General features: G+C 43.3%; 1 protein-coding gene across 1 annotated transcript in view; it reads right to left on the reverse strand.

Moving 5' to 3' along the window:
- Window positions 1–8,782: 8,782 nt before the first annotated feature.
- BAALC (BAALC binder of MAP3K1 and KLF4) overlaps window positions 8,783–12,315 on the reverse strand; it is a 61,237-nt gene continuing 57,704 nt past the window's right edge. The window contains exon 3 of the mRNA XM_066579048.1: window positions 8,783–9,350. Coding sequence (XP_066435145.1) covers window positions 9,240–9,350 — 111 coding nt within the window. The 3' untranslated portion in view covers window positions 8,783–9,239. The remainder of the gene's footprint in view (window positions 9,351–12,315) is intronic.

The following is a 12,315-nucleotide window of genomic DNA, read 5'->3' on the forward strand; positions in this document are numbered from 1 at the left end:
CATTCTAGAGCTTTCTTGGCTCTCTGTTGTTCATTGGTGATAGAGAAGAGAGCACAATACTCCATGTTTGTTCTGTACAAATAATCCCTGTAGTAACAGACTGCTATTATCTTGAGTACACAAAATTTGCTTTATAATTATTAAATTCAGCATTGCCTGAATGAGCCGGAGGGATGATAATACCATCTATACTTCTGCTTATTGAAAGGTCAACCAATAAACTTGACAGCAGAATAATAGCAAATAACATAAGGCAGTACGGTAATTAAAGGACTCTTGAAAATTGAAGCTCATTTGAGCCTCTGTACATCCTCACCAGTTCTGTAAGAGTATGACCTTGATTTCTGGATGCTTCTTCCAGTTACGACTTGTTTATTCAAAGTATGTTACATAGACATCTTTAGCTCTTTAGTCTTCCTAGGCATTCCTTGCAGAAACTCCTATTGCAGTACTTCATGCAAAAAGTTTTGCAGCATTGTCTTCTTCTTCCCTCCATCTTCACGAATCATTAGTCCTGTTTACCACAAAACGGAGCACAGGGGTAGGCAGCAGATGAAAAAGATGCTTATCCATTTTTTAAAGGGGTTTCTGAATTATGATATGCAAATAAGGGAGATGGAATAAATCCTTCACAGTGCCACCTATTGACCCTGAAACAGCTGTCTGTACATGGAGTCTGGCTTTGCTTTTAGTTCCCGGTCATTGTAACAAGGCTTGTATAAAAAGTCTGACTTTGACTTGAAGGAATGCTGCCTTTCAATAGGTGGGACTGTGAAGGATTTATTCCATCTCCCTTATTTGCATATTACCCAGAGGAGCGTGCATGGCCATTTGAGTCTCCTCACGTAGTTTATAGTATATAGTTGCTCTCCCTAAGGAGAAAAGATAGCGTTTCTGAATTATGATACTGATGAACTATCTATAGGATAGGCCATCATTATTTGATCGGTGTGTCCAAACTCCTGGTACCCTCACCAATCAGCTATTTGAAGGGGCTGCAGGGTTAACTGCAAGTGTTATGACCTCTTCATTGCATACCAGGCAAAGCACCAAACATTTTATAGCAACTGCTCTTGTTATTGCAGCTTAATGCCATTCACTTGAATAGAACTTAGCATCCATGTGATTGATGAGTGTGACAACAGTTACGCAGAAGAAGCAGCAAGTATAGGGTCACACCACAGCCCCTTTAAGCATCTGTCAAGTTGCCTATAGTTGGACCCCCTTTGTATTGACTTATTATAAGGGTAGGTCACTCATTTTCAAGTCCCTTGAAAACTATTTTAAAGTGACCCTCTGGTCCCGGAGAATCAAAGATGGCCAAACCGCTTCTCAGACTACCTGATGTACACTGTGTATTAGTAAGTATTGGTAGTCTAACTATATGCTGCTCTGACTGGCCAACACTGATCATGTGGACAACACTGGTCAATCAAAGTAGAAGTAGTATCTTGGACTAATGATGCTTACTAGTGTACAGTGCGCACCAGGTAGTCAGAGAAGCTGGTGCGGCCATCTTTGTTTCTTCAAGCCTGGAGGGTCACTTTAATCATTACAGAGATTAGGCCCAAGTTTTCCGATTCTAAATTAGTGACATTCACTCTGATTGGCTGGTTACAATAACCGCCAGTTTTCTGCCCATAGCTACATAGACCAGCGTTGCATTTGCGGGTCTAAGTAAATTATAAACCGCCATCGGTAGTACAAGCATATTAACCCTTTGCAATCCAATTTTGGATTCAGGGTTTCCTAGGGGGCGTTCTCTTTCTGCCATTTTACAATGGCGCCATCTGCTGGCTAGAGCCAGTACTGCGGTATGTGACATGCCGGAGAGGCCCCAGACAACAGAGCGGCCAGTAATATACAGTAAGAATACCCTGCCGGACGTCTTCTGACATCGGAAGCTGTACAGCCTTCAATCAAAATGTCTTTAGATGTCAGACAGTGGATTGGAAAGGGTTAAGACCTGAGAGTTTTTAACATCAGAATCTACAGTGGGTATGACGCGGTTTTGACCTCACCATGTGAATATAGCCTTAGGTGTTACAGTAAATTCAGAGTAATGCCTGGTTTATGTTGGCCTACGATTAACCCTTTCCAATCCACTGTCTGACCTCTGAAGACATTATGATTTAAGGCTGTACAGCTCCGATGTTGGAAGACATCTACCGGGGTTCTCTTACTCTATATTGCCAGCCTCCCTGCTGTCAGAGCCTATCCAACGTGTCACCTCATGCAGTACTGGTTTTAGCCAGCAGATAGCGCCGTTGTATAACAGCAGAAAAACAGTAAGCCCCCTAGGAAAACCAGGATACAGATTGGATTGGGAAGGGTTAAAAAGCTACAACTGATTGGCTAGAACCACAAATCCATCATGTTCTTATGAGGGGCATCTTGCTGTGAAATGTCTTACCATTACTGAGATCCACCACAATCACACCATCACAATGCAGAGTAGAAGAAAGTTTATTAAAAGATCATAAAAGCCTTATTTAATAGCAGGATGGCATCTGTAAAACAGATATACAGATGAGAGTTAGTTCATTGCGCATGTAGCAGCCCTATAATGAAAGAAATAAGCTTCTGTGGATGAGAACCCTCGAAGGAAACAATCGTACACATCATAGAAAAGTAACTGCAGCAACATACACAATACAAAAGAAGGAATCGCAGCGATAAGAAGTCTCACTGTACTTGGTATTTACATACAGACATTACAATAGCCCTTCATAAGAAACACTTAACCCCTCAGTGCAAGAAGGGGTTTAAAGCGATATTTAGTAACCGGGAGGAGTAATGTGCCGGATATCTCTTCAATCTCAATGGACCCAAGCCATAGACATGGCAGACCTGGCAGTGTATTCATAGACTGGACCCTTCCCATATTAGTTTTTCATATACCCCCATAAATTATGTACAAAAACATCCCAACCCCAGAAGGATATTACTAAGTCATGCACGCCCTCCTCTGTACTGTGAGTCTGGACCTGAGCGAATCTGTGGGTTTAGGGCAAGATAGGGCAAAACTGCTGGGGAAAGACTTGTGCAATACTGGCTAATGAAATATTGGTACCTGAAGGCCCTTTTACATGGCATGACCTATCCGACACAGATGCCCAAGCCGTCGTCCCAGCAATGATTTCTTTTACACTCATCGCTGATTGAATGGAGACGAAGCGAATAGAGATCGGTCCGGCTCATCGCCTTCATTCACGGTGAACAGGCAGTCATGCATAATAACCGACAGCCTCTTCTAACAGACAGATCATTATGTAGTCTTAATGCATGCTCAAACTGAACGGCAAACAATAAGAGAATTCTCATTCGCCGTTCAGTCGGTGCATTCACTTAGACTGAACGATAATCGTTCATATTTCTGCTGAATGCGAGAATCTGAATGATTTACCATCCCGTGTAAAAGGGCCCTAAGGGTGGCAAAGTATGCAGCCCTTCTGTCTGACAGCACTGTGCATGGCATACTACTATATCCATGTAGACTATTGCCAAACACATGATAAAACAAGATCGTCCCATGATATAATCTATATGGGGCTTGTCAACTCTCCCTCAGAGGGTTAGTAGCTGTGCCCGTAGTTGACCAAGTTCCTCAGCAATCTTTTCTAGGCAGTTCTGCCAGATATTGGCAAACGTGCGCTGATACAGTCAATATACTCTTGTCTGTCATAGCAGATGGACTACTAATACTGTGTAATAGTTGGACAGTGCGAATATAGACTGGGCCGAATGTGCAGAGAATACAACCCATTGAAGTCAATGTGCTCGTTCTCATTAACAATGTTTTGAGCGTATTTTGGGCACGTTAAAAAAAAATAGGAGCTGCTCTATCTTTGTGCGTATTTGCACAGCAAAGGACTCATAGAAGTCTATAGGAGGTGTTCAAAAGCACAATACATTGCGCAATTCAGTGAAAATGAGAACACATCTTGGCTTCATTATGCCAAACAGCCTTTTACCCTATTTCCCCAAAAATAAGCCCCATCCTGATTTTTCAGGATTTTCATTGAGGCTTAAGATATAAGCCCCACCCGAAAATAAGCCCTAGATTCACACATAAGAGAAAAAAAAATACATTACTTAGTAGGCTTGGTCCAGGTCCTGCCCGCTGCTCTCCAGAGCTCCGGTGCGGTTCCCGCAGTCTTCGGCTGTCCATACAGGATTCATAAATCCTGCCTCCACAAAGCAATGGCTGTGATTCGTTTTTCGAGCACTGCTCTGATTGGCTGAGCCGCAGGGCTTGAAGAACCAATCATAGCCATCACGTCGTGGAGGTGGGATTTATGAATTGACTGAGGGACCTCGACCGAACCTGCTAGGTAAGTAAATAAGACATCCCAAAAATAAGACCTAGCGCCTCTTTTGGGGCAAAAACTAGTATAAGACAGTGTCTTATTTCTGAGGAAACACAGTAAATCAGGGTGGGGGGAGTGGACATTACTTAATTTTGGCAAACAATAAATTGCCCCAATTTTATACAGAATTTTTGAGGTCTACATCTGCCCAGTTAAAGTCTCAATATAGGCTTCTCTCCTACATGCATGTACACACCTGCTTCCTAATAATCTATTTTAACACATTGATTGACGATGCATTAATCAGCATCTTTTCATAATGTCTACATTTTTGGGGCCTTTTACATCTTGTTGTTTTTTTTTTACTATATCCCCAAGTTCTGTCCAAGATATGTCTGAATCAACGAAAATGGGATTCCGATGGGACCCTGTTAGTTATTGGGATTCGGTCTTCCACATTATTCTCTCCCACATAAATGCTGCAAACAAACAGGAAGCTGCTGAGACCTCATTGGTCTCAATCTGAGCAATAGAGGCCTATGGTTACATCCAGGGGTTCCATCCTGTAATTGGAGTTCAAATGTAACCCTGGCATGGAACTTTAGCAAATACCCTCACAATGACTTTTCCCAAAACTAAGAAAAACTAGATTTCAGTATTATTTCATGTACCATTGGCATCAAAACGACACCAAGGCCATGTGCCAAAAATATGTGAAAATGATGGGCTACATCTTGATTGAAATTTCAATTTCACATTACAGAATATCTGATCTACTTAACTAGTATAGCAACAGGTCATAAAAATGTGACTCGTTAAACAAAATACATGATATCACCATAAAAATAGAGTTAAGTATTCTTGTTTGGTTTCCGTTGGACATCACAGTTGTGTCCTATCAATATCTGATGGCCGATATATCAGGATACATGTATTCTAGTTTAACTAGAGGGGAAATGTACCTCTCAAAAAGTCAACTTTTTGAAGTGTTGAAACTCCAATTACCCTGACGCAATGTTTTGCAGCCCTTCTGGGATAAACCCATACAATGCATTTTAATTACTGTCCTCAAACATACACTTTAATCACCTCTACAGGCAGGGCTGACATCAGGGTGGTACAACTGGCACCGCTGTAAGGAACCTTGTGGAAAGAATGACCTGTTTGGATCTGCTAAGTATATGGTACGGGCCACAAAGGGTGCACAAATATTATTTCTAGCTGTGCCTTCTTTTCTCTAGATCGAATACAGAACACTTTAAGGCATATTTTTGTAAGCCATTTTCCTGGCGTACAAATCTCACAATTTTGGCATATGTGCCAAAATTGTAACTTTTTTTTGCGGGTTTACACTGGGTCCGACCACTTTTCCAAAAATTCAGGGATGATGGCTATGCGTGGCCCATGACATTTACTATAATGAACGTCAAAAACTGATGTACATTATAGCACAAATCTACACTAGCTCATAGGTTTCCATGTGGCACAAAGAAGTGCCACTAGATGCAACTAATGTATTAAGATCCACAAGCCTCTGAATACTCAATACAAGCCTCAGTACTGTGTAAAGGTTTTAGGCAAGTGAGGAAAAAATGCTGTCAAGTAAGATTTTTTTTCAAAAACAGAAGGCAGTGTCTGCAGGCAGCAGTGAAGCATGGGGGAGAGCGGTACAATAATGAGTGTCTGCAGGAAGCAGTGTAGGATGCTAGAGAGCCGTACAATAATAAGTGTCTGCAGGCAGCAGTGAAGCATGGGGGAGAGCGGTACAATAATAAGTGTCTGCAGGCAGCAGTGAAGCATGGGGGAGAGCGGTACAATAATAAGTGTCTGCAGGCAGCAGTGAATCATGGTGGAGAGCGGTACAATAATGAGTGTCTGCAGGCAGCAGTAAAGCATGGTAGAGAACGGTACAATAATGAGTGTCTGCAGGCAGCAGTGAAGCATGGGGGAGAGCGGTACAATGATAAGTGTCTGCTGGCAGCAGTGAAGCATGGGGGAGAGCGGTACAATAATAAGTGTCTGCAGGCAGCAGTGAATCATGGTGGAGAGCGGTACAATAATGAGTGTCTGCAGGCAGCAGTGAAGCATGGTGGAGAGAGGTACAATAATGAGTGTCTGCAGGCAGCAGTGAAGCATGGGGGAGAGTGGTACAATGATAAGTGTCTGCAGGCAGCAGTGAATCATGATGAAGATTCCCTGCAAGTTTGAGGCTGCATTTCAGCAAATAGAGTTGGGGATTTGGTCAAAATTAGTGGTGTCCTCAATGCTAAGAAATGCAGGCAGATACTCCTCCACCTTGTAATACCATCAGGGTGTAAAAAATAAAAAAATATATATACTCACCTCTTCACCGCTGCCAATTTAAAAGCCCCCGGCTGCTGAAAGCCAATCACAGGCAGCGCTCAACCATTCATTGAATGACAGCTGATTGCTGCCTGTGCTGCCAGTGCTGTCACAGTGTTCAATGTCAAGAGGACTCCCTGTGGGGAATATTGACATGCACCATAGACATATGCGGTGTACGCATGTCCTATCTTTTACAGGTGTGAGCGTTTGCACACCTGTAAAACACGGACATGTGAACACACCATAGGGAACCAATGGTTCTAATAGTGTGGTTATGTGCGCATGTATGTACGTACATAAACACGCTCGTCTGAATGCACCCTCAAGAAGAAGAGGGGGTCCTGATCTCAACATCATCCAGTCTGTCTGGAATTACACGAAGAAACAGAAGATTTTGAGCAATCCTACATTTACAGAAGATCTGTGGTTAGTTCTCCAAGATGTTTGGAACAATCTCCCTCCCGATTTGCTTCAAAAACTGTGTGCAAGTGTACCTAGAAAAATTGATGTCGGTTTGAAGGCAAAGGGCGGTCACACCAAATATTGATTTAGATTTCTCTTTTGTTCATTCACTTTGCATTTTGTTAATTGACAGAAATAAATAATTAACACGTCTACTTTTGAAAGTGTTCTTACTTTGCAGCATTTTTCCCACACCTGCCTAAAACTTTTATAAAGTAATGTACATTTGTCACAGGAATTCCAACATATAGCCTACTTAGACCGGTGTATGAACAGCTGGTGAAAATAAGTATACCAGGGGCGTAACTATAGAGGGTGCAGGGGATGTAGTTGCACCCGGGCCCAGGAGCCTTAGGGGACCCATAAGGCCTTTCTTCTCCATATAGGGAGCCCAGTACTAAGAATAATGCATTACAATTGGGGGCTCTGTTCCAGGTTTTGCATTGGGGCCCAGAAGCTTCAAGTTATGTCTCTGTGCAGCATGGTTTAGGTATGGGTACGGGTACAGATACAGATAGAGGGGGGGCTCCAGCTCACGTTTCGCATCAGGGCCCTTGAGCCTTTAGTTACACCCCTACTGATATAAAATTATTAGTAACATTTACACTGAGCTATAATATGACGATAACTACAATCGTAATGACCGGCTCAAGTACCACCAACTTCAAAAAAATCATGGATGCATCCATTTTTTTCACGGACACTGAAAAAAAAGTGCCCTGTTTTTACGGATGGTCTAGGAATTTCTGGACGGTTGGCTACCCTTCTCTGTGTGCAGAAGTATCGGGACCAGTTGGGACCCTGTTTGGACCTACAGGCGTTGCCCTAATGCTGTGCCAACTGCCCTACTAAGTCATCAGGTCATTTACTTTATTAACAAGTGAATTAAAGGCATGAGGTTGCATATGCTTGACAAAGGCCTATTTAAAGGTCGAAACGTTGTATTCATCTGCTATGGAGGAATAAAGGACTGAAAGACTCTCTTGTATCCATATATGTTGCCATATGCCTTTGATTCACTCGTATGTATTCTTCTGGGATCAGAGACGTAACTTGAAGCTCCTGGGCCCCCGATGCAAAAATTGTAACAGGGCCCCCAACTATAATGCTTTACTCATAGTACTGGGCTCCCTATATGCAGAAGAGAAGCCTTATGGGCCCCCTAAGGCTCCTGGGCCCGGGTGCAACCGCATCCCCTGCATCCTCTATAGTTACGCCCCTGTCTGGGATTGGAGGTCCGGGTCCTGTTTTCTGTGGCTTTGCATTCTTTGGGTCCTGCCCACATTGGGCTTAAGTGAGTGCTGCTAGCAAGCCCCTCTTTTGTTAGACTCATTTACTTTACTTACATCTTACACTTGTTTCTGATTAAAGTGCACTTGTTTGATCACGGCTGAAATGTATAAAAGCGATCATGCAAAACACAAGCATCATTCTGAAGGCCTGCAGTCCTTCACAGATCTATATGTTAAGATGAACCTGAATGCAGAAAAAATGGCTTAGCATCTAGAGATGAAATGTTGCTCGTTATTGCATGCAGTGTCCAAGCCATTGGAAAGCACACATCCACTAATAGGAGTAGTATAATCACAACACACGGGTCTCTGTTTTATGGTACTATATATGAGAGACATTCTACTATCAGATTGAAAAGACTCTGTGAAAGGTTTGAGATAGTCCCTAGAAAAACATCCACATTGACCTTGTAGATGGAGGCTCATAGTATGTATTAAATGGATTATGCATTAACATGGTGTAGAATGTTCTTAGTACAACCATTATAATCCAACGCACCTCATCTACTAGAATTATACATTAGAAGCTTAACTGTCCACAAGACTTTCCACATTCTCATCAACATGATCTTCAACCTGATGCTCAAAAGTTTTACTCAAGGCACTCAGCAGCCAACTTTTGCGACCCCTATCTGGTTCCTCTCTATACATCGGGCTTTCACATCATACATTTGCTTGCAAAATAAATTACAGCATCTTTAAGAAAATAATTAGTCAATCAATTCTTAGAAGATTCCATTTTCCCTGCGGTATTCAGCTCCTTAATTAAAGTGAGCAAATAGTTTCTAACCCTATGTCTATGCCCCTGTGAGCACCTTCCTGGTCCAGGCTAATTAACACAGTTCTCGGCAATCCGTCCGTCGCTATCCATTGGTCTTATGGTTTTTGATAAGTTGATAGTGACTTCTTTTTTGGGCATCCGTTTGCTGTCCCTTTTGCTCTGTTGAAAAAAAGACAGACGAATAATGAGTTCCAGTAATGATTCAGTGATGTGTCATAACTAGAGATGAGCGAGCATACTCACTAAGGGCAATTACTCGATCGAGCATTGCCCTTAGCGAGTACCTGCCCGTTTGGGAGCAAAGATTCGGCTGCCGGCGGTGGGCAGGGAGCTGCGGGGGAGAGCCGGGAGGAACGGAGGGGAGATCTCTGACTGCCGCAACTCACCTGTCAGCCGCACCGGCAGCCGAACCTTTTTTCCCGAGCGGGGAGATACTCGCTAAGGACAATGCTCGATTGAGTAATTGTCCTTAGCGAGTATGCTCGCTCATCTCTAGTCATAACCTGTCAAATGAAAAAAGTTTGGTATGGTGTTAGCCAGTAGAGTAAAATGTGATTGTTCCCAGCAAGAGAAAGCAAGTAATCTTGTAGATACGATAACTTTTAATGGCTAACAAAAATACATGATGTTATTGCGAGCTTTTGAACCTGTCAGGTTTCTTCCTCAGGCCTGAGGAAGAATCTTGAGAGGTTTGAAAGCTCGCAATAACATCATGTATTTTTGTTAGCCATTAAAAGTTATCGTATCTACAAGATTACTTGCTTTCTCTTGCTGGGAATAATCACATTATAATTAGAGATGAGCGAGTATACTCGCTAAGGCACATTACTGGAGCGAGTAGTGCCTTAGCCGAGTATCTCCCTGCTCGTCTCTAAAGATTCGGGGGCCGGCGGGGGGCGGGGAGTGGGGAGGAGCGGGGGGAGAGAGGGAGAGAGAGATCTCCCCTCCGTTCCTGCCCGCTCTCCCTTGCCGCTCCCCGCCCGCCGCCGGCCCCCGAATCTTTAGAGACGAGCGGGGAGATACTCGGCTAAGGCACTACTCGCTCCAGTAATGTGCCTTAGCGAGTATACTCGCTCATCTCTAATTATAATATGTCAAACACATGTTATAAATTAAAGTACAGATCTATCATCGTACAGCTATTTGAGAGAGAAAAATTGCAAATTGGTCAAACAGGACCTGTTACTATATTGATCAATGAGAAATTAAAATGGGATAATCTATAGGTGGCCTTAAAGGGTTTTTTTGGAACTCAAAAAAAAATTCTACTGCTGTGGATTGGTGTGAAATATAGAATAAAAGGCATGCTCACCCTCTCCATGTCCCGCTCATCCAGCGCTAGAGTCTTGGTCCCTGTTGCTTCAAGTTCAGAAGCCAGTTGTAGTTATGCGCTGGTTACTGTGCTCGTGACTGCTCAGCCGATCACAGGGTTTAGTAGTCTTGTGTCATTCATGGTGGAAGCACCACTAAAGCATGTGACTGACTGAGCAGTCTTGTGTACGATCAATGGCGTATGATCACAGTTGGTTTCTTCCAGGTTCGGAGCAGCAGGGAAGGGGTCATTGAAGGATGTGAATATGCCTGTTTTCTTTATTTCTGACCATTTCACAGCGGTAGAATTTTTTTGAGTCCCAGAAAAACTATTTAGAAGGTTTTCATAGTTACAAAAGTCATATATTTAAAAAAAACAAAAAAACACCCACCTCCCCCTGCCACGCTGACCCCCTTCTGGCATTCCCATCCTAAGATACTTTATTTACTCAGTCTGCAGCAGTCATGTGGGTTGTTTATCCACGTGACTGCTGCAGCTAACAGAAGCCCCAACAAGGACATCATCAGTGATGTGCCATAAACCTTCAGGGGGCTTCCCCATTAGAAGCCCACATAACAGCTTTACGCAAGGGCGTAGCTATAGAGGATGCAGGGGATGCGGTTGCACCCGGGCCCAGGAGCCTTGGGGGGCCCATAAGGCCTCTCTTCTCCATATAGGAAGCCCAGTACTATAAATAAAGCATTATAGTTGGGGGCCCGTTCCAGGTTTTGCATTAGGGCCCAGGAGCTTCAGGTTACGCCTCTGGCTTTATGGGATGTCACCAGGCCAGAAGACCCGGTGACGTCACCTGTCAGATACCGGGTTGCCGGAGTGTCGAAGACTTGCTTCGCGGCCATGATGAGTATATTGATTTAATATAGTTTTTAGCATGGAAGGCCCAAAACTATATAAAAAATTTACTTGGACAACCCCTTTGCCCCCAAACCTTCAAGCTCTTATACACTACTAGCAAAACTACATTTAGATTGTTAGAGGAAAGAAAGGAGATCCACGGTGCTTTCAGGAAATGGATTGGTATGTTGTCAATGATTCACTATTGTTTTCAGGGCAGCATAGTAGTGGCATGGTATATGTTGACAACATAGCCTCCAATATCTAGGCTCCATCTATTTAAATGGTCAGGTTCACCTGGGCTTGCTTGCACACCGCACAATAGGGATACCCCATGCATGAGGCCCTGAGACCGTCACCTAAAGCAACAGTGGCTGATATATAGTCTACCCAATCCCATTTCCCATATTGAATTTGAGGAAAGAGCAGCCCCATTCTTACATTCTGCATCTTGTACCCCATTATGTATATTTGGAGGATACCTGACTCAGGTCATTTTGTGGGGGAGGAGATAATATGTTCACTATGCACCATAGACGTCATATTACTTCTCTTCTAATCACAATAGTTCAGAGATGTAACCTATGGGATCGAAATGGGTTACGATGTTAATCCCCTTTTTCAGCCGATCCAGGTATTTGGTGGTTTCCTGGGAAAAGAAGAGTGTTTTGGCCCTCTTCGTTTACTAGCTTAGGTTTGACAGTATGTGATGGGTAGGTGGCAGCCGAAAGACAAGCTTGGCGCTTTTTCTTGGTTGGTGCCTTCACAATAATGCCACTTGTACTGCTTTAATAAGGGTTCTGGTTTACAGCACAAATAACCCTAATTAGTCCAACTTTTCTCCAGCATTACATTGTCACTAGAGATGAGCGAGTATACTCACTAAGGCACATTACTCGAGCGAGTAGTGCCTTAGCCGAGTATCTCCCCGCTCGTCTCTAAAGATTCAGGGGCCGGCGG

This window comes from Eleutherodactylus coqui, chromosome 9 (genome assembly GCF_035609145.1).
Source record: "Eleutherodactylus coqui strain aEleCoq1 chromosome 9, aEleCoq1.hap1, whole genome shotgun sequence".
NCBI classification, from domain to species: domain Eukaryota; kingdom Metazoa; phylum Chordata; class Amphibia; order Anura; family Eleutherodactylidae; genus Eleutherodactylus; species Eleutherodactylus coqui.